We start from the raw sequence: 20,191 nt of genomic DNA, 5'->3' as shown, positions 1-20,191 counted from the left end.
TGACTATGAGAAATGTTGGTAAAAATGAGGGTTTCTAGGGCTGCTTCTCCAAGTCAAATTATTAAATGGCCCCAATATATCTTTGTTAAAAAGTGTGAGTGTATCGTTACATTTGTGTGCTTTCGTTGTGTTACAAATGCTGTGTATAACAGTACTATCAATAAATGATTGTCAATACCAGATTTATGTTAAAACCAAGCAATTCAAGCAATTCTTGCCAATGATAAGAGTCTGCATGTTGTCTGTGACAGTGAGTTTAATCTGGGCTCAGTTTTTTGAAGACAGAATGGAGCCTGAGTTGAGTCTGAAAACAAATACATTTTATTGGGATAACAGATTGTAGATTAGATAGTAGATTAGAAAGCAGTATGAGCTGAATGTGTGGACCCGGTAGTTGGACACTGAGCCTTGCACTCAGAGGTTTAGCAGAAGGGGTTCATGTGACGCACTACCTAGCAGAGAAAAACTTAAACATTAGCTACAAGCTTGAAATAAAGTTGTATCTTGATTAATGCATCATGTAGAATTAGAATGAGGTGATTGAAGCTCAAAATGTAATTTATTATACAGCTAGAACACTTACTGGGTCACCAATGACATTGGTGGCCTTACTAAACATGGCGTTAGAAGAAATGTGCTTGGTGCCATGGGGGACATTGCTCAAAATGCTTTAGACACACATCTTTAACAGAAAGTCTTGGCTGATCAATGGTCAATATAAGAGAAAGTATGGAACCTTAAGTGTGTGTGTGTAGCCATTTCTATCAATAAATATCATGTATTAGGCAAAAAGGAATAACTGTACCCAAAGTGATCTTTGTTGTGCACCAGGCATATCCTACCGGCACAAGAACAATAGAACAGGGCTTTCCTCTTTGAATGGTCCAATCTACAAAAGGGTGTCTAGTCTGTATGCACATGAGAACATTAGTTTGAAAGCATAGGTTTCAAAATGTTTGTGTCATTGTGTCAATGTTGATTGGCATAATTAGGTGCGAGCACACGAAAGTATCCCTTTGTGTCAATGTGATTTGTAATGTCTGGCGAGACATGGATCATTGTAGAAGTTCTAATGTATAATGTACTATAACTTTGTTGCAATATGTGTGAGTGTAAAAGTGTGCTAGATACTGCGCTGATACATTTTCATCATATATTGATTTTCTGATGAAATTATATCCACCAATAAAATATTTAAATTATTCAATTCATTTTGAAGTTGCTTCATGCAATAAAATTGGAATTATGTATACATTTTTTTCATCACATATTAAATTTGTCTGAAATTGGTCTGAAAAGCATAGGAAATATCTGGAAAAAACACAAAGGCAGTTTTGAAACAATGAGAAGTAATAATAGTAATAATATCTGACCGTGCTCTAATCGTGGTAAAATAGTGCTTATATTTAATGGAAGCATAGAATGTATAATATTTGGGGGTATTAGAGGTAACTGTCGTTTTGGGGAATCTTGGCACAAAATGAACTGAGTGAAAGTGTGAGGAGAGGGGTTATCAGAGGCAGTTACATGGAATAAGAGGGTGATTAAAAAAAAACATTGGCAAGTATATATTACATGTAACTTGACTACAAAATCTAACCATCACCAAAGCATTAGAGAGCCTGCTGGAAAAGGCGTATTTTCAACAATGAGTAATTCAGATGATTGAACAAAGTTTATTTGCAGCGTTTAATAAAGATGGACGTCATGCAAGAAGATACGGTGTATCATTTCATATGAATAGCATGAATATATCTAAATCTCTCTCTTGTCCTTTTTTTGTTTTTTTCACTCTCTCTCTGTATATATATATATATATATATATATATATATATATTCTCTCATACTAACATCATTTACTGCTCCCCATTTTTTCATCCCCCCTTTTTCATCCCCCTTAGACCCCATCCATCCCTCCATCTGTTCTCCTCTGACAATAACTTTCTCCTTCTCTCCTGCTCTTCTTCTCTGAGCTTATAACTTTTCCAGTCTCCCTGTGAGTGATCATCACCTCCCCTCCACATTCTTCCTCCCAGCAATACTTTTTTTTCTTCTGGACTCCCCATTGATTCATTTTCTTTGGCACCCCTACTTTTTTTATTTCTCTTGGTGGATCACCCCTCTTTTCGATCTGTTCATCCTCTCCCCCACCTCTTCCTCTTTCTGTATCACTCTCCCCTCTCTGCTCATCCTCTCCCCTCTCTCTTGGGTGGGTCCAGGCTGAGTCAGGATGCTGTGTCTAAAGTGTGGCTGGTTGGGGGGGAGTCTATAGTTCCCGCTGCTCCCCGCTGGGCTATTCAATGCTGTTAACAGACACTTTCTTCGGGCAGAGTCCCCGCTGAGCGACTCATCAACTCTCTGAGTGACTGCAATATACTTCGGGAAGATTGGAGAGGGGGCCAGGGGTGGAGGGGGGGTGGCTTTGTTTACTCATTGTGCCCCCGCCTTTAAATTCAGCGCTTGTCCCACTCAGCCATCAGAAGACACTTCGGACACAGAAGGAACTGTCCCTTTCTGGACACTGGTGACCTGCTGGAAAGGAGAGACGCGTAGAAAGAGTAACTGAGAGACAGCTGCCTACAGTGACTGGGGATCGGAGAGAGTGGCATAGTTTACGGGGCAGGGGACCACTGAGACTGTGTCACAGGCACATGGAGAGCGGACCTGAGTGACAGCCATACACTGAGTGCGATCCCAGACCGGGGCTCAGGATCAGTGACAGCCGGACAGGACTGCGGTGAAAGCCTACATAGCGTTAGCAGATTGGGGATCCGAGGTGCGTCTACGAGCTGCTGCCGGGTACCGGGAGATCATGGATGTGTCCGGTGTCCCTTTGCTCCTCATGCTGGCTCTCTGGATACTGGGGGCAGAAGCATCTCGTCCCAAAAGCCTTCTTCCCATCCAACCTGAGCAGGAGCCCTTACCGTCCAAAGCCCAAACAGGTGAGCGTTACCCGGGTTTCAACGTCACTGCTGCTGCTGTAACGTTGTGTGGTTCTCCAGGGGTTATGGGGGCTGTGGGTGCTCAGGTAGTTGTGGGATCCTCTGTGCCAATGGGGTGGGGTGTCTAGTTCTGCAGATGAAGAGTGAGTACAGTTTCATGTGATGAGTGAGAATTTTACAGGTGTTTGTAATGGGGTCCAGTGAGTATGAGTGTGTGTGTGTGTGTGGGGGGGGTGATGAGAGTGTTGGGGGGGCTCTTATAATTGGGTTTTTTTATGATGCAGGGCTCTTATAATTGGGGGCTCTTAAAATTGATGATTGTGAGAGGGGAATTTATTGTATGTTGGAGAGTGTGGAGTGGGCTCTGTCTTCCGCAGGTGAGTTTTAGGTGAGCGAGTGTTAAGGGGGATGCTGGGGCCTGTTCTGGATCCTTGCGAGCTCCAGCTCGAGGGCTGCTGTTAGCCGTGGCGGGGGGTCAGGCTGTTTCTGGGGGCCGAATGAGAAGCAGACATGTAATTCGAATGTAGCTGAGCTTGGAGCAGACTCGGGGAATGTGCTGTCACAGTAATCGCTCCCATAGGAAGACATTTGCTTATTAGTTGCTATGAGGGAATGTTTATGTAACTCAGCCCATTACACAGAGCTCTTCAGCTGCCAGAACTCCGCTCAGCCGCGTCCCAGACGGATATTTCAGGTTCTGACACAGATCTGCAATCGCACACTTGCTGGGCATACAGGGGTGCTTGACCCGGGCACACCGCCCTGGCACTCACTCCATAGTCCCGCATGGACATTGCATGTCTCTACATGTTTATTTTTTTACAGGTCTATTCACTAAAAGGAGAGTTGGTGAGAGAGCTGCGGTTTCAACTCCCTCATGTCACAAGGAGGCGAACACTAGAAAGTTTCTACAGCACCAAAGGCCGAGCTGGCCCTGTGCAATGCATAATTCAATGGGTGAGGAAAACTCCCTAGTTTAACTATGCATTATACAGGGCCAGCCAAACTCTTTCTGCAGCAGAAGCTCACTGGATTCAGTGAAGAGCTGCAGCGTGTTTCTCCTCATGCGTAGCCTGCGCTGCGTGCTCCTGTACCTGTCGAGCTGCATGGCGCTGCAGGGGTTAGCAGATCTTTACATGTTTTTGTTGGATACGGTCGTTTTTTTTGTCTGTTATGGTACCTCAGAGGCAGCCTCTGGCTTCCACGGCTTCCCCTCACACACCCCGAACCTCTGCCAGGAATCAGCATAGTGCAGAGCGGCCAACAGCTGCACCAACCTCAGTGTAATGTCTTCCAGAAGGGAGAAGAGGCAGCTTACACGTGTGCTGTCCGTGGGGCCATCGGCAGGAACATTCCACTGTTTCCATGGTGATAGCACCAAGATTTTGCCCCAGAACTGCCCGTTATAGACACGGTTCATTAGATGTTCTCACGTGGATGAGATGTTAAGTAGTCTGCGCTGTAAGTCATTGTGTGTCATACTTTGTGGGACTCAACCTTGTGCCCTTTTGGTTTTCTTCAGGTTGTACGTTCGGAGGGAGGTTTTATTCCTTGGAGGATTCATGGCATCCAGATCTAGGAGAACCATTTGGAGTCATGCACTGTGTGCTGTGCTACTGTGAAGCGGTAAGAAGGGGCAATAAAAGAGTTATTGAGAGGGCGGCAGATAAGTAGAAGCGAAGTGATAGAGGGAAATTAGACATGTAAGGCATAAGGCTGTCCTGATTCTTAGATGAGACCAAGGACTGATTAAGGCTTGAACGAGGGAAATCGAGCAGACTAGAGGGGCTGAATTTTTTTTATCTGCTGTCAAATTCTATGTTTCTGTGATTATGGGGAGTGGTAGATGCCTGGAATCACCTTCTAGTGGAAGTGGTGGCCACAAACACTGTTAAGAAGTTCAACTTAAAGGATGCAGGTGATGAGCATGTGACGGTAGCTGTAAATACACTGGAATAGATGCATTTCAAATGATTGGGGCCGCGCAATGCATTGACAAGCGAGGAAGCAGTAGGGAGAAGGCAGCCTTTGGGTGAATAATCACTCATTACAATATGCATAATGAATTAGCTGGACAGTAGAAACAGACAGTAATGTGTAAAGGAAGTTTTTGTTTTGTGTATCGCAGGCCTTTGTGTGGAATATTGTGCTGCCTGTTAGTAGTAATTAGTGAGTGCTAATAGGGAGATTCACTCAGGCATTATCAGCTTATTATCCCCTTGTCAAGTATGGGCTGTTGGGAGCGGAAGCTTTTCATTCAAGACCTGCTGGGTGGGCATGCAAATTGACAGCACTCTTTCTCTCTTGTTTCCTTCACCCCTTTCTATTATCATCCCGGTGCTCCCTCGCTGTTATACACAATGCACAATTCTATGTCACCCCAGTAAAGGCAATTCTTCGTTTTTTTGTTCATGCAGCAGAGAAGCCGTCGAGGAAAGCCATCGGGGAAAGTCACCTGCAAAAACATCAAACACGACTGCCCTGCTCCCTCTTGTACTAATCCCATCCTACTTCCTGGACACTGCTGCAAGACGTGCCCTAAGGGTAAGCGCTGCCTGCAACCTAAACATGCTTCTGCCCCAAGTTCTATGGCGTTTTCAAATACTTTCCTGCCCCTGGTTTCCTCTTGTGATCCAGTCTTATGGCACATAAGCTTCCAACACAATTTGCTTTGTGTTTCCGTGAAACTACACGTGCGGATGTGTCTCTTTTCTTTTTGCACTCTCACAATGTAGAACATACAGTATTAATCTAATTCTGTTGTAAAGCAATACAGCATATGATGGTGCTATATAAATAATAATAATAATAATAATAATTCTTTTGATGCAGTTCCTTCTCCATCTCCCGTGAAGAAAGAATTCATTTTTGATGGGTATGAGTATTTTCAAGAAAAGGATGATGACCTTTATAATGATCGCTCTTATCTGAGCTCAGATGATGTCACAGCTGAACACAGTCGAACAGGTAACAATCACAAACATTTTACCATATCAATTTCCATAGACATTTATCTGGACATGCAGGTAGAACTGCATTGTGTTTAACGGTTCACCAGATACAGCGCTTATATATCAAACTTTACTCCCTTATCCAGCAAAACTAAGTCCACTAAACTTTGCCTCACTACTAACATATAGAAGTTTTCCTATAGAAAACAATGTATGTATAATATATGCTTCCAATGTACTACACATACATATTAAGTTATTATTGGAAACATCTTGTTTCTTGCAGATTTTGTTCATTAGTTGTGGATTTAGGGGGGCCACGAGCCAAATCCTTGAAATATATGAAGTGGTATGTGTAATGAGAAATCTATATTAATCTTTTGTTCTTCTTCTACAGAGTATGTGGCCCTGCTTACAGCACCGAGCAATGTGTGGCCCCCTGTAACCAGCGGTGTTGCCAAAGCCAGATTCAACCTGCAGCGTTCTAACTTGCTTTTCTCTATCACTTACAAATGGTAAGCAGCCTTTTTTGCATTCTCTTCTATATGGTTCTTTCTTTTTGCACCCAGATACACCTTATCTCCCTTTACTTGCCCCTTTTTTCTATGATCCCATTTTTAATCCATTTTTTCTTTCGCAGTTTAATATATACTCCTGTTGATTTCTCTCTGACTTTGTTCTGTTCCTCTTTCTGTAGGCTTGAAAGACTGTCACGTGTTCGCTTCTCTGATGCTGAAGGCAATGTGTTGTTTGAGCACCCAGTACACAGAATGGGATCCCCACAGAGCGACACGGTAAGAAAATATTCCATCACCCCTCCACATTCCCTCTATCATTTATTTCTCTCGTCTTCTAACGATGCACTTTTTCCATAGATCTGCGGGATGTGGCGATCTGTCCCCCGTTCGTCTCTGCGTCTACTTCGAATGGGTCACATTGTGGTTTCATTAGTGACAACAACTCTTTCTGAACCTGAAATTTCTGGCAAGATTGTTCGCCACAAAGCTTTGTTTTCAGGTAAGGAACTACCCTAAGCTTAAAGAAAATCATAGCAATTGCTTATGTCATTCAGGAAAATACCAACTATAAATTAGTGTGAAAAATAAACCAAGAAGTACAGACTCACTACACTTAGTGAGAGTTAGAGATTGAGTAAGAGATGAAAATACTTCTAGACCAGTTGGAGACAAGTGTGTAAAGATGTAAACTGAAATAAAAATGTTCCAGACTAGATGTGGATAATATATGAATATGGAGATATGACCTTTTTTGTGTCCCCAGCAGAATCTTTCAGTGCCCTCCTAACACCAGAAGTTCCTGACATGGCAGGGGGTGGTGGACTTGCCATGCTGACGTTAAGTGATGTAGATGACAATCTGCACTTTATCCTAATGCTCCGAGGACTGCAAGGAGAACAAGGTGAGACTTTAAACAAAATCATATCATTACACAAGCAATAAAGGGAATCAGGTTTATATTTGGTGAGGGCAGGATAGGTGTGTGAAAGAGTAATATGAAAATTGCATTTTTTGGGATGGTTGAGCGATAGGAGCGAAATAACAGTATATATATATATATATATATATATAAATATAAGTATAATATATATATATATATATATATATATACATATAAGTATAATATATATATATATATATATATATATATATATATGTGTGTGTTATATAAACAAATCTGAAAATGTGGTCAGTCAGTGATGATTTCTTCCTCTTACAGACAGGATTCCGATACTTGTACAAATCCTGCATCAGAACCATGTGATTCGCGAACTCCATGCCAACATGACAGCTCAGGTAAGTCATTAATAACTCGTATGGCTTGCATGTTTGTTGCTTTTCTTTATATCCTTCATTCATTAGTTTATTGCTACTCTGCTCACTTCTTGGTATTATTCCGCTGTCCCACCCGCCATCTGTTATCACGGTTTCCCTTTTTTCCCCTCCTCTTTCGCATGATTACAGTTTTTCCCATGCATAGTTTCCTTTCTTGTGCTAGATTTCCACTGTATTGCCAAGGTGCCTGTTTCATTATTGTTCTGCTTCATTTATAAAATTCCGGCACACTCTGCAGAGCAGTACATTGTCTTTCAGTATCTCAAGTACTAAACTTTACTCTGTTTTCTATTTCCCAATATGTATTTGTACTGCTGCCATATCCCTCCGTTGCCATTTTCTAGCGCTCACTGTTATTGTCTTATTATTCTTGTGCACCACAACAGGACTTAGACTTCGCTGAGGTTTTGCCTGACTTGTCCAGCCGAGAGATGATGTGGTTGGCTCACGGAAAGCTTGAGATTGCTGTGCAGGCAGAGGGAAAGATCGGGCAGCGCTTATCAGGTTCCATCACAGTCCGTAAATCGTGTGACAGTACGTATCATCTTTACAAACATAAAGATTTTGTTGGGGGGGATTACTGGTTAAGAATGACCATTGGCTTTTTACTAAATAAATGTGTGTGTCTCCTTTTTAATTACAGCACTGCAGAGTGTGTTATCGGGCGGTGATGCTCTGAACCCAACCAAAACTGGAGCTGTGGGTTCTGGGACTGTTACACTCCATGAGAATGGGACACTGGAATATCAGGTATGCTTTGTGTGAAAAGTCCACATGTGTGACCTGTGTCTGCTGCTGGGGGCTCCGGGTGCTTTTGAGTCATTTTCTGTGAATACATGTTGCATGTCTATTGTCCGCTGAGACCCATCATAATATATTCTATTTTTTATAGATCCAGGTTGCTGGTGTCATGAGTACGGTGACCGCAGTCACTTTGGAGACTAAGCCCCGCCGAAAGACCAAACGCAATGTTCTGTATGATTTGACCAAAGACTATCATGATGGCAAGGTAAGAGAGGACTGCAAGTGTGTGATATAGACAGCAACTAAAGCATAGGAAAAAAATGACCAGTGGTCTAGAACACATATTATATGAAAAGTGAGAGGTACATAACTGGTACCATGGGAAACCAAACATACTTGCTAAATTAACGTATTTGTATTTCCACCCTAGGTATGGGGACTCTGGGTAGATGCTAATGCCCGTGACCTTCACATGCTACTTCAAAGTGAACTGTTTTTCAACGTGGCAACAAATGATTACCCAGAAGGAGAACTAAGAGGACAGATAACTCCTCTGCCATACAGTGGCTTGTGGGCCCGATATGAGAGTACGTATAGTAATCTTCATTGTACTGGCATTTTATCTATTCCATTTCCTTCCCTTTCTCTCAATTCCCCATTTTTGATTGCTGTATGATTCTTGCTTTGTGTAACTCAGAATGCGACCTTTTTTTTTCTTTGGAGCACTACACCTTTCTGTCTGTTTATGAGCAATCTCTATCTCAGTGTAGGCCTCTTGTCACGGTTAACTGACACTTGTTTTTATTATGTATTCAGAACTCCCGGTTCCACTGGCTGGACAGTTTGTGTCGCCCCCTCTCCGAACTGGATCTGCAGGCCATGCATGGGTGTCTCTGGATGAGCATTGCCACCTGCACTATCAGATTGTAGTGACGGGTCTGGGACGTGCCGAGGATGCTGCTCTGAATGCACATCTGCATGGCTTTGCTGAACTGGGAGAGGTCAGCGAGAGCTCCCAGGGACACAAGAGACTGCTGAAGGGTTTCTATGGGTCAGAGGTAAGAGAAAGGAGAGATGCTATGGGAAGGGGTTACAAGGGCCTTCCTCCCTATATAACTGGGGTAGTAAAGCTCTCATGATAATTAACAGAATCAGCTCCTGGCAGAAGTAGTTAAAGTCAATCCAGCAAAATAATTGAAGGAATGCTTAGATAACCAAGGGGAGCATGTTGGGTATATTTAGTATACATTTTGCAGTTAAGATTTGCTTATGCTAATGTATGCCTACTTCAGAATTAAATTATATAACTTTGGCCGGTAATTGAAAATATCTTAGATTTCTTGACTTATCAAATTTACCAACATATTATGCTAAATATCATTGCATAACATATATTTTTGTAATCTGGAGATCATAATTTTTTATTTCTCATCCCTCTCGCTGTCCCTCTTAGGCCCAGGGTAGTGTTAAGGACCTTGATTTGGAACTGTTTGGTCATCTGAACCGAGGAACCGCATTTATCCAAGTGAGCACCAAGCTGAACCCAAGAGGAGAGATTCGGGGTCGGGTAAGTAACATACAGTAAATATATAATGGGCGCTTACTGTCATAACTTTCAAGCTTATAAATGCATTTTTAAAAATATTACACAAAATTAAAAAAGGTAGTAAAGAAACATCATAACAAACAAGTAATGCCATGTCCCTAAATCTGTGATCACACAGTCATAAATGACTTAATGACTTATAAATGTCATAATAGTACATGAACAATTCAATCTATAGCACATAAGCACATTTCTCAGGTATCTACCTCTATAATGTTAATTGAGTGGCACGTGGTTCATTTGATTATTCTCTTTCTGAACAGGTACACATCCCTAACACGTGTGAGTCTGGTGGCGTGTCTTTGTCTCCAGATGAATCCGAGTATGAGTATGAGCTATACGAGGAGGGTCGCCAGAAAGACCCTGAAGACCTACGGAAGGACCCTAGAGCTTGCTATTTTGAAGGTCAACTGAGGGCTCACGGTTCTCGATGGGCACCGGATTACGACAGGAAGTGCTCTGTGTGCAGCTGTCAGGTGAGCAGAGGCCAACAAAAGAGGGGAAATGGGAGTTTAAGTTGTGATTATGGGATAAGAGAAGCAAAATGAAGTATAAATAGCTAAAGCATGTGCCTCAGTGTTAAATTGATTGGGAAATATCTGCATGCAACAAATGACCAGTCCCAACTCATTTCACTTACATTTTGTATCTGTTCCCCGCAGAAACGCACTGTGATCTGTGACCCTATTATATGCCAACCTCTGAATTGCTCCCAGCCTGTCCACTTGTCTGACCAGTGCTGTCCAGTGTGTGAGGGTAAGTGTTCTGATGGAATCCATGATACTGTTTTAACCTTAGCCGTGTTAATTCAAGAAGAATCAATCATATAGTCAAACAAGAATGGAGCAAACCTTTATTAATCCAAATAACCTTATCTGGGGTCTTTTAGCATAATTACAAGCTCACAATCAAAAACTGATACATAAATTAACATTGTATAACCTCAGTAAAGGTTTGGCATTGCGTCTAACACCACTGTAATGTTTTGGTTGTTTCAACAGAAAGGAAAGACAGCAAAGAATTGAAGAAACCCGAAAGGACCCGAGTAGCAAATGAGGGTAGGTACCTCAAAACAACGCATTTTTGTCTAAAAATTGTTATTGAAAACCTCACCTTTCCGTCATTACCATAATAACAATTTGTATTCTTTCTCCCAGGCTGTTATTTTGATGGTGACCGATCATGGAAAGCAGCTGGCACACGTTGGCATCCTGTGGTTCCTCCTTTTGGACTGATTAAATGTGCAATCTGTACTTGCAAGGTAAGTCCTCCACCCAGTATACAAACTGATTTATTTGCAATATATATATATATACATTTCAGAATTTTCAATAACCCTCCCTTGTTTGTCTATCAGGGCTCCACTGGCGAAGTGCATTGTGAGAAGGTAACCTGCCCAAGGCTCACCTGTGCCAACCCTATCCGTGCTAACCCATCTGACTGCTGCAAACAATGCCCAGGTGAGAGAAGAAAACAGGAATAGATTAAAATGCATTGGTAGCATAAAATGGATAGATGAGTTACATTAGAAAAAATACGTGACATAGCTGGATAGAGAGATAGCTACAGTGGGTGTAGAGGAGAGGGTGGGGAATTTGGGGGTGATGTGCAAGGCTCCTTGCAGTATAGCTTATTTTGGTGGGAAAGGGTTACAGCCATATGATCTGATTTCAGAGTTTGTCTGGAAATCTGAATGTGTTTACAAATGTATTAAAGCAAGTCTTTATATTTTGCCCCTCACAGTGGAAGAACGGAGCCCACTGGAATTATCAGATAGCATGCAATCAGATGGTCCTCGGTCATGCAAATTTGGACGTCATTGGTACCCAAACAATGAGAGGTGGCATCCAACTGTGCCCCCTTTTGGAGAGATGAAGTGCATCACATGTGCTTGTGTGGTAAGTAGAATGTTTGAGAAAGAAAGATCAGGAAAGTGAAAGGAATAGGTTTAAGACATAAGGATTGGATACATATCTGTTGAAAAGAATAAGGGTCACAAATCATATCAGGGAGGAGCATGAGAGAACGAGCAGTGAAAAGACCACAGAGAGGGAAGGAAGGGGATGGGGAATCTGGAATGGAGGGAGGAGAATGTGAGGATAATATAGTCAATGGGTGACAATGTGAAAGGAGATAAAAGGAAAATATATGGCACGTGGCCTTGAGGAGCAGAACAGCTGCCTTTGCAGGGGATGCTGGAATCAGGAATGAGGCATGATGTGTATATATATATATATATGTCCACAGGATGGTGTCACTCAGTGTCAAAGACAGGAATGCACAGCTGCTTCATGTACTACTGGAAAGCGTGACAACAAGTGCTGCCCCAAGTGCAAAGGTGAGTGTCACATTGTTTTAATGTTTATATGAATCGCTGTTTGCTGTGCTGCATATTTTTATTGTCAGAAATATCTTGTATGGTGCTTTACATTCCATAGCTCAATAATTAATTTGTCCCTTCCACAGATGCAAGTCAAGATGAGGAAGACAAGGTGAAATCAGAAGAGCCAAGAAGTACATGGAGTTATTAGCCTTATGGGCAAGAGAGACAGGAGGACTGAAAATTCATGCCCACACTGACACACCTGGGTGCTCTCTCAATAGTTTTGTCCCATGCTATGATGTCATAGCTCTAGTGTCTCCTGTTTTATTTTCTTGGACACTGTGAGGACGTAGGATCCAATGGAACCAAAATGACATGACTCCTGTGAGTCCATCTTTCAAAACTCTCAGCCCGCTCTGATAGAAGCTGCTCCCAATCAAGGCTTACCAGGATTTCAAGGATAAAAATCTGCTTTGCTGAGATAATCAGCAGGATCACTGAAACAGCATGCGGGGCTGTAATATGCTGAGCAGATGTGGATGTAATGACCTGCTCTGCAGGTCAGGATGAAAATTTTTAAGTGACAGACAATTGCATTGTGACTGTGGAGAAGGCGGTGTGTGTGCACATGTGTTTCTTTATATAGCTAGTGTGGGTGTTATATAATAAGCGTATGAACACACACACATCTCTCCAGTCCCCGTGCACACTTTGGGGAAACTTGTCTTGTACTATTTATGATGTTTTTTTAGTGGGTACCACCACTACATTAATTATTAAGGATGGTCGTATTTATTGAATGAAAATAAACTACAGAAAAAATATTCCACTTTTTTATGATTTTGAGTTTATTTGATAGGGTATGAAGAAGAGTCATATTTTTTTAAGTTAATAGGGACACAAGAGTGTGAAAAAAGCAGGTTACTGATATACCTCCAGATATGGTAAACACGTTTCGTTTAAAACTCAGGATACATTACTGGCACCACTTAGAAAAATTATGTTGTACATAGTTACCTCCGGTAACCAACAGGTATCTCTGCAGTTTTTGTGCAACTACAAATCCTATGATGCTTTGACAGCTGAAGGCCCAATAAGAATTGTTTTTCCACAACAGCTGAAAAGCTACCAGATGGCAAACCCACTGAACAATATGAAATGCAGAGTATGCATATCGGAGCACACGCATTTTCATGGGAGAATACAAAGTACACACAAGTCTCATCTTATACAAAAGTATACAACAAAAAAGTGTATAAAGTACATATACATTGTACAAATACAACATGAAAGATCAAAACATCTGCTACGCATAATTCAGAAGACACTGTGCACACATATAGCTTTTCACATAATTGCAGTTTATAGAACACTTTTAATTTAGGAGATTCCATATAAGATTAAAGGCACATGTGTGTTGGGGCTGTCTGTGTATGCAGGTGTGTAACACTTCTTCCCTTGGGCCATCTCTGATTACATTCAGATGTACCCAGCTGAAGGCCATGGTATAACTTTGCAGATGGTATCCCCAAAGCTGCGTCCAGTGGAATTCAGTAGCCTACAACTTATTAAGATAGTTATGTGTTGTTAGAAGCTCTACTTTTCTTTGAGACCAAATAGTTGTATTACTTTGAGTCAAAGTGGCATGAAGCAATTGTAAGACCATGGAGTTTTCTGATTGCTACAGTTATTTATTCTAGTAGGACTATGGGTATATGATATGTTTTGAATGGTCTGTTTTCTCATACAAACACAATTAATATCAAAATTGGCACCAATGAGCTCAGGATTCTTTTCTCTCTAGTCTTGACAGCAGTGAGGGGATATCTAGTTCAGGTTCTGCATTTAGACTGTACACCAAAAGTATGACCAAAAGTATGTGGACACTTGACCATAATACCTATATGACCTTGTTGGACATCACATTCTAAAACCATGTCCATTTATATGGAATTGGTTCCTATTTTGTAGCCATAACTCCACTCTTTTGTGAAGGTTTCCATAAGATTTTGGAGTGTTTCTGTGGGAATTTGTGCCCATTCAAAACAGCATTTGTGAGGTCAGGCACTGATATTGAACAAGAAGATCTGGCTTGTGATCTGCATTCCAATTCATCCCAAAGGTGTTCATTGGGGTTAAGGTCAGGGATCTGTGCAGGCCACTGGAATTCCTGCACAAAAACTTGTAAAACCATGTCTTTAGGGACCTTGCTTTGTGCAGGGACACAGTCATGCTGGAACAGGAAAGGGTATTCCCCAAACTGGTGCCACAAAGTTGGAAGCATACAATTGTCTAAAATGTGTTTGCATGCCATGACGTTATCATTACCCTTCAACATTACCCTGAAACAAAGGGGCCAAGCCAAAACCTGGGAAAGCAGCCCAAAACACATATCCTTCCTCCGTTGTCAAAATGTGTTGGTATGTCCTTTTCAGCATACCAAGACATTTTGGACAATGCTCTGGTTCCAAGTTTGTGGGAAGAGATTAGGGAAGGCCCTTTTCTATTCCAGCATGACTGTGCCCCAGTGTACAAAGCAGGGTCCATAAACTCATGGTTGGGTGAGTTTGGTGTGGAAGAACTCTGCACAGGGCCCTGACCTCAACCCGATTGAACACCTTTGGGAAGAAATGAAACAGAGATTGCAAGCCAGGCCATCTAGTCCAACATCAGTACCTGACCTCACAAATGCTCTGTTGGATGAATGGGCACAAATTCCCACAGATACACTCCAAACTCTTGTGGAAAGCCGTCCCTGAAGAGTGAAAGCTGTTTTAACTGCAAAGAGGGGACCAACTACATATTAATAACTATGAATGTGGAATGCAATGGCATAACAATATCTTGGTATAATGGTCAGATGTCCCAATACTTTTGTCCTTATAGTGCATATATAATATATATATGCAGGTATACAAGTTTGCAGATTAAGGCAACCTGAGTGCCCCATCACATGATATGATGGTAAAAGCACAAACAAAAAAACATTCTCCCGATTAGTTCCTCTATACACATGTCCAAATGATCCCTGTTTAGGAGGGACAAATCCCTCTGTGCTTCTTCCCTAGTTCAATGCGCTTCTTTTCTAGGAGTATTTGTTGGCTATTAGTGTTCTATAGTTATGAAAGTCATGCTAGCATCAGTGATTATCTCAGACAATAAGGGCATGTTGGCTCCATGTGCCTTCATAATATATAAGTGAGATCCAGAATACTGTATAATTAACAGGGAAATTAAAAATGTATGTGACCATATGGTTTGACTATACCATGAAAGACTGCAGTAAGGCTAGGTTTCCCCTTGGTTGTTTTTTTGCTAAAAACGCCCATAAAAATGCCAATTCAGCCACACAGCGTTTTTTTTTTTTAAAAACGCTGCAGCCAGATGTTAGCTGTTCTTCATTAGGAAATCGCACAATGCCATATCCACTTGGCGTTTTTCTGTTTGGCGTTTTTTCAGTCCTTCTTGGCGTTTTACTGCTTTTTTGGGCTCTGTGGCAGTTTTTCAAAATCGCAGCATGTTGACACTCTGGTGTTTTTTGCAAGGAAATCTTGGCGTTTTTCTCCAATAGAAGTCTATGGGAGAGAAAAAACACCATAAAAAAGCCATGTGGGTTTTGCCTTGGCGTTTTTTATGGCGTTTTTTTCCACAGTTACAATGCAGAGGATGTCCTACGAGAAATAGGCTGGAAAAAAAAAGTTTCACACAAAACAAAGTTCATATTGAATTTTACACCATTTGGAACAAACATGCCATTACAAACAAACATACCCAACTGGATCCTGCGTGCCAAAAGCAACAGCAAACAATTTGCACCATCATTTGGGGCCAATCTTCCTAGAGGAGCAGACATTCGGAATAAAGCATGCCTTACAAACCACAGAAAAGAGACAAAAGGGTCCGCCGGGGCGTGTTTAAGTAGAACTCTACCAAGGAAATGACATCAGGAGGGGGCAGATACTTGCCTTTTATCCTAATCCCTTTTAGCTGGGTGACAATTCTAATGTGTAAAGGCTGGAAAAACTGCCTAAGGTCAAAAAAAGCAATTTCCACAGAAAGGCTAAAACGCCAGAAAAAACTCCAGAAAAAACGCCAAAACGCAGGTAAATGCAGTGGCAGTTTTCTTGGCGTTTTTCATCAAGAAAATAACGCAGGACAAAAACCCAAGTGGAAACCTAGCCTAAAGGCGATACTCCAGCTATCATATGCATTCATATGCATTTTAATGCATATAACAGCTGTCACCTTTAAAGTGACAGGTTGTTTTTGCATGGAAATGCATTAAGTCATGAGAATTCACACCTTATGCATGCACTCTCATTTCCCTCCCCCGCAGCTATTTACATTGCAGGAAATTTTTATCTTTTATTTATATAAAAGATAACAACAACTTACACAGCGCTTAATACAATACATATATTCAAGGGGTATGACAAGACAAGAATTGACAGACTAAGACAAACCGATACATTAGGTGGAGAGAGCCCTGCTCGCAAGCTCACAATCTTGAGGGAATGGGGTGACAAACATAAGGCATAGAGAAAGGTTGAGAGGTAGTGTGGTTGTATCAATGACAAGGAAGTTCTAGCAACTAAGATGGAATGCTTCTCCGAAGAAGTGGGTTTTGAGATGTTTCTTGAATGTCGGGAGGGAGGGTGAATGCTGAAGGTTCAGCGGGAGAAGATTCCAGAGATATGGGGCAGCCCCAGTGAAATTTTTTAGCAAAAGTTTGCAAGTTTGCTTGGGCTTCAGTTGTTGTTAGGAAGATGGAGGAGTGTATTGCAGGCTTTGAGGGCTTTTAGCAAAAGTTTGCAAGTTTGCAAAATGCATTTTGCTGAATACTTCTCCTGAAAGGGAGTGGGCATGCGCCATTACTCATTGTCAACTAGCTCCAGCGCTGACTTGAGCGAAAGTTCGAGAGCGTCTAACAAGTCTTACATGTATGTAGTATATTGCCGTATATTGCATATGCATATCATATACCGTACTTTCATACCAATTTTATGTAGTACCAGAGTCTGCCACTAGAGGGGGCATAAAGACTATATATAAATGAGTGCAGCACAACCTGATCATCCAAAAATGCAAGGTCTGTAATGACATAATGATGTGACCTTACACTCATTAATTTATTAAAAGTGCCTATAGCCAATAATGCATTCTGTCCTAGGCCTAGGCTGGCAGGTCCAGGGGGCCAGGCATGGGGTCAATAAACTGATTGGGTGTCTAGACTCCGAAGTGGACTGGTTACTCAGGACTGGTTGCCGGCTGGTTGAAAAAGTCAGAGATCTCATTTGTTACAGGCTCTGAGGAGGCAGTGTTTAGCTGGCACAAGCTCCAAAGCATGCAGTCTTCGGTCAGGGCCCAATCTAAATTATTTGTCCCTTTTACCTTTAAATCAATATAATTACTTTTTGGAAACAACTATTTTAATACTAAGGGATTGTTTAACGCCATAATCTGTGGCAAAATGATCTTATGAAAGAAGCAATACTCTACACTTCATATGTATTTAAATCATCGGATACCTTACGATTCATGCAAATATATAGTGGGATCTATCAAAATGCTGTCTATGCATTCTCAGGCACCCCGTAGTTTGCCTTGCAGGAGATCCAAAGATCACCTCCTGCTCAGCATTGTGCATGCATTGAATTCTCACTGCCTGCCTGCTCCAGCAAAAAGTTCCAGGGGATCTAATGAAACCCCACCGGATATCCACAGAATGAGCCCCTGTTGATTTCAATGGACAGGCTTTCCTGACAGTGATTTAGCAGCCAACACAAATTACAGAGCATTATCGGGCGGTACTCTGTAGCTCTGCTATCAGTCTTTCCTGCAAGGTGAATTTGGGTCCCCAAATAGTCGAGTTTAAGGCGTTGACTTAGCCTCCAAGTTCCCCAGATCTCAATCCAATCGAGCATCGGGCTGTCCTGGACAAACAAGTCTCATCCATGGAGGCTCCAACTCGCAACTTACTGGACTTAAAGGATATGCTGTTACGTCTTGGTGTCAGATACCACAGCATACCTTTAGAGGTCTAGTGGAGTCCATGCCACAATGAGTCAGGGCTATTTTGGTGGCAAAAAGGGGGACCTATAGAATATTAGGCAGGTGGTCATAATGTTATGGCTGATTGGTATATATAATATTATGTTGTGACCTAAATTATATTTTTTGCTAATTGGCCCAATATGAATGGGAATGTTTTGACCAGGAGCTATGTGCCACTTGCCAATGTCATAACAGATTGGCACTTCAATGGCTGCATATGCACAGTGCTTATTTTACAGTGAAACTTGGTGGGACGTTTTGTGATGCCAGTGCTTAGTATGAAAAGAGAGTGACACCAATTATGTTTTATTTGACTTGACGTGGAAAAATAGTTTAGCACAAGAAAAGAAGGGCCCTTTTTGTATAAGTGATCCATAGCACTAACCGCCTTAATCTGGCCTTGGATATATGTCCATTAAACATGTATATATATCTAGACAACATTATTCATATAATCTGGGAATGATTTACAGGCAGTTTCACCATTTTGTACCTATGTTCCAATAGCATGTATCACAAATGGTTAAAAAAAATAAATCTCTAGCAGGGCAAATCTCTGGAAATCCTATAAAAGCCCTGCTTTCAATAAAGGAGATTTGTTTAGATAATTAGCTATATATGCTAACATGACATTTAAGATTATTTTTGTGGTTAAATACCTTCGTCACGGATTGATAAATCTAGGTCAACACGTACAGCCCAGAATCCTCAGTACAGCAATCCGTTACCGCTGTAAAATAACTTTTACTCCTTTAATATTTAGGAGGCCCAAGAAATACAGTACTAATAAAGGGAACACTTTATAAAAACTGAAAATCATGAAAGCTTATGTTTAACATACTGTAGTGGCTTACCCAGTTAACAGAAATTCTAATAAAATCCATGTAAACTGCCAAAGGTGCTTGGAACCAGAAAATCTAAAACGTTAAACATTATCCATCAGACTGGGAGTACAAGCAAATGGTCAATAGTAGGGCGAGCTGACCATCAGAAGAGCATTTCTGCTAAGTGTCCCAGTTTTGATGGACACTGTCTTGCGGAGCTGCCCCACTATCCCTCTTTTGCAAGCCTTAGAGAGATCCACTCATCTCTCTTGACCAGCCTAGGCTACAGTGAAATTAATGGATGGCTGTACTATTGCAGCCCAAACCACCACAGCAGCTCTCATGTGAAGATGAGCCTGGCAAAGTTATCCTTTGTATAAGATTGGTGGCCTCGCCCCTACTCCTGCCTTCAGCCTGCCTGCTCCTACCTGTGACCCTGTCCCAACACAGAAATATTGAGTCTATTAAGTTGTAGTCAACGATAACTAGCATGGCAGATCAACCCCGGGTCCAGAGGTGGTGCCATCTGATATCACGGCTGACTCAGTAAAAAAAACAAGAACAAGGCAGTGCGTCATTCAGGAGCATGAACTCACATGAATGACGAATAGCATTAAGACCTTCTATAGTTAAAGAGGTTGAAAAAACTCAAGTCTAACCCTTGGGTAAGACATCCCTGCCTATGTTGATCCAGAAGAAGGCAAAGAAAAACATCTCCCAGGATAAGCCTTTATTCATTAAAAATGGTGTGCCAGTGGGTGCACTCCCATGTCAGAACTGAGTGCAACTCTTTCTTAAAATGAGATCACATCTGAGGCATCTTTTTTCCAAGATAAATAAACCAAGTTGGCCAAACAATCATCATAATTCAACACACCCATTCCCATAATTTTG

The 20,191-nt window shown here is 41.6% G+C and overlaps 1 protein-coding gene across 1 annotated transcript; it reads left to right on the top strand.

Moving 5' to 3' along the window:
• The first annotated feature begins 2,824 nt into the window (after positions 1–2,824).
• Positions 2,825–12,627, top strand: LOC149302312 (chordin). Its single transcript, XM_089482601.1, has 23 exons — positions 2,825–2,942; positions 4,465–4,568; positions 5,360–5,486; positions 5,775–5,909; positions 6,291–6,408; positions 6,591–6,687; positions 6,769–6,910; positions 7,178–7,312; positions 7,631–7,707; positions 8,133–8,280; positions 8,390–8,496; positions 8,639–8,755; positions 8,921–9,077; positions 9,307–9,548; positions 9,944–10,057; positions 10,360–10,572; positions 10,759–10,852; positions 11,098–11,154; positions 11,254–11,357; positions 11,454–11,556; positions 11,840–11,994; positions 12,344–12,434; positions 12,563–12,627. The coding sequence occupies exons 1-23, from the start codon at positions 2,843–2,845 to the stop codon at positions 12,625–12,627; spliced, it is 2,802 nt and encodes a 933-aa protein (XP_089338727.1). The 5' UTR covers positions 2,825–2,842.
• The last annotated feature ends 7,564 nt before the right edge of the window (positions 12,628–20,191 follow it).

This window comes from Sceloporus occidentalis, unplaced genomic scaffold (assembly GCF_023333645.1).
Source record: "Sceloporus occidentalis isolate IW3139 unplaced genomic scaffold, rSceOcc1.0.p SCAF_19, whole genome shotgun sequence".
Lineage (NCBI taxonomy): Eukaryota > Metazoa > Chordata > Lepidosauria > Squamata > Phrynosomatidae > Sceloporus > Sceloporus occidentalis.
The sequence above is the reverse complement of the archived record's forward strand: the minus strand, read 5'-3'. Positions and strand labels throughout refer to the sequence as shown.

Excerpts from the sequence above, each read along its gene's own strand:
- LOC149302312 (XM_089482601.1), top strand. The coding sequence starts at position 2,843 with ATGCTGGCTCTCTGGATACTGGGGGCAGAAGCATCTCGTCCCAAAAGC. Across the intron at positions 5,487-5,774 it reads CTGCAAGACGTGCCCTAAGG|TTCCTTCTCCATCTCCCGTG; the intron begins GTAAGCGCTGCC and ends CTTTTGATGCAG. Across the intron at positions 10,058-10,359 it reads GAGGAGAGATTCGGGGTCGG|GTACACATCCCTAACACGTG; the intron begins GTAAGTAACATA and ends CTTTCTGAACAG.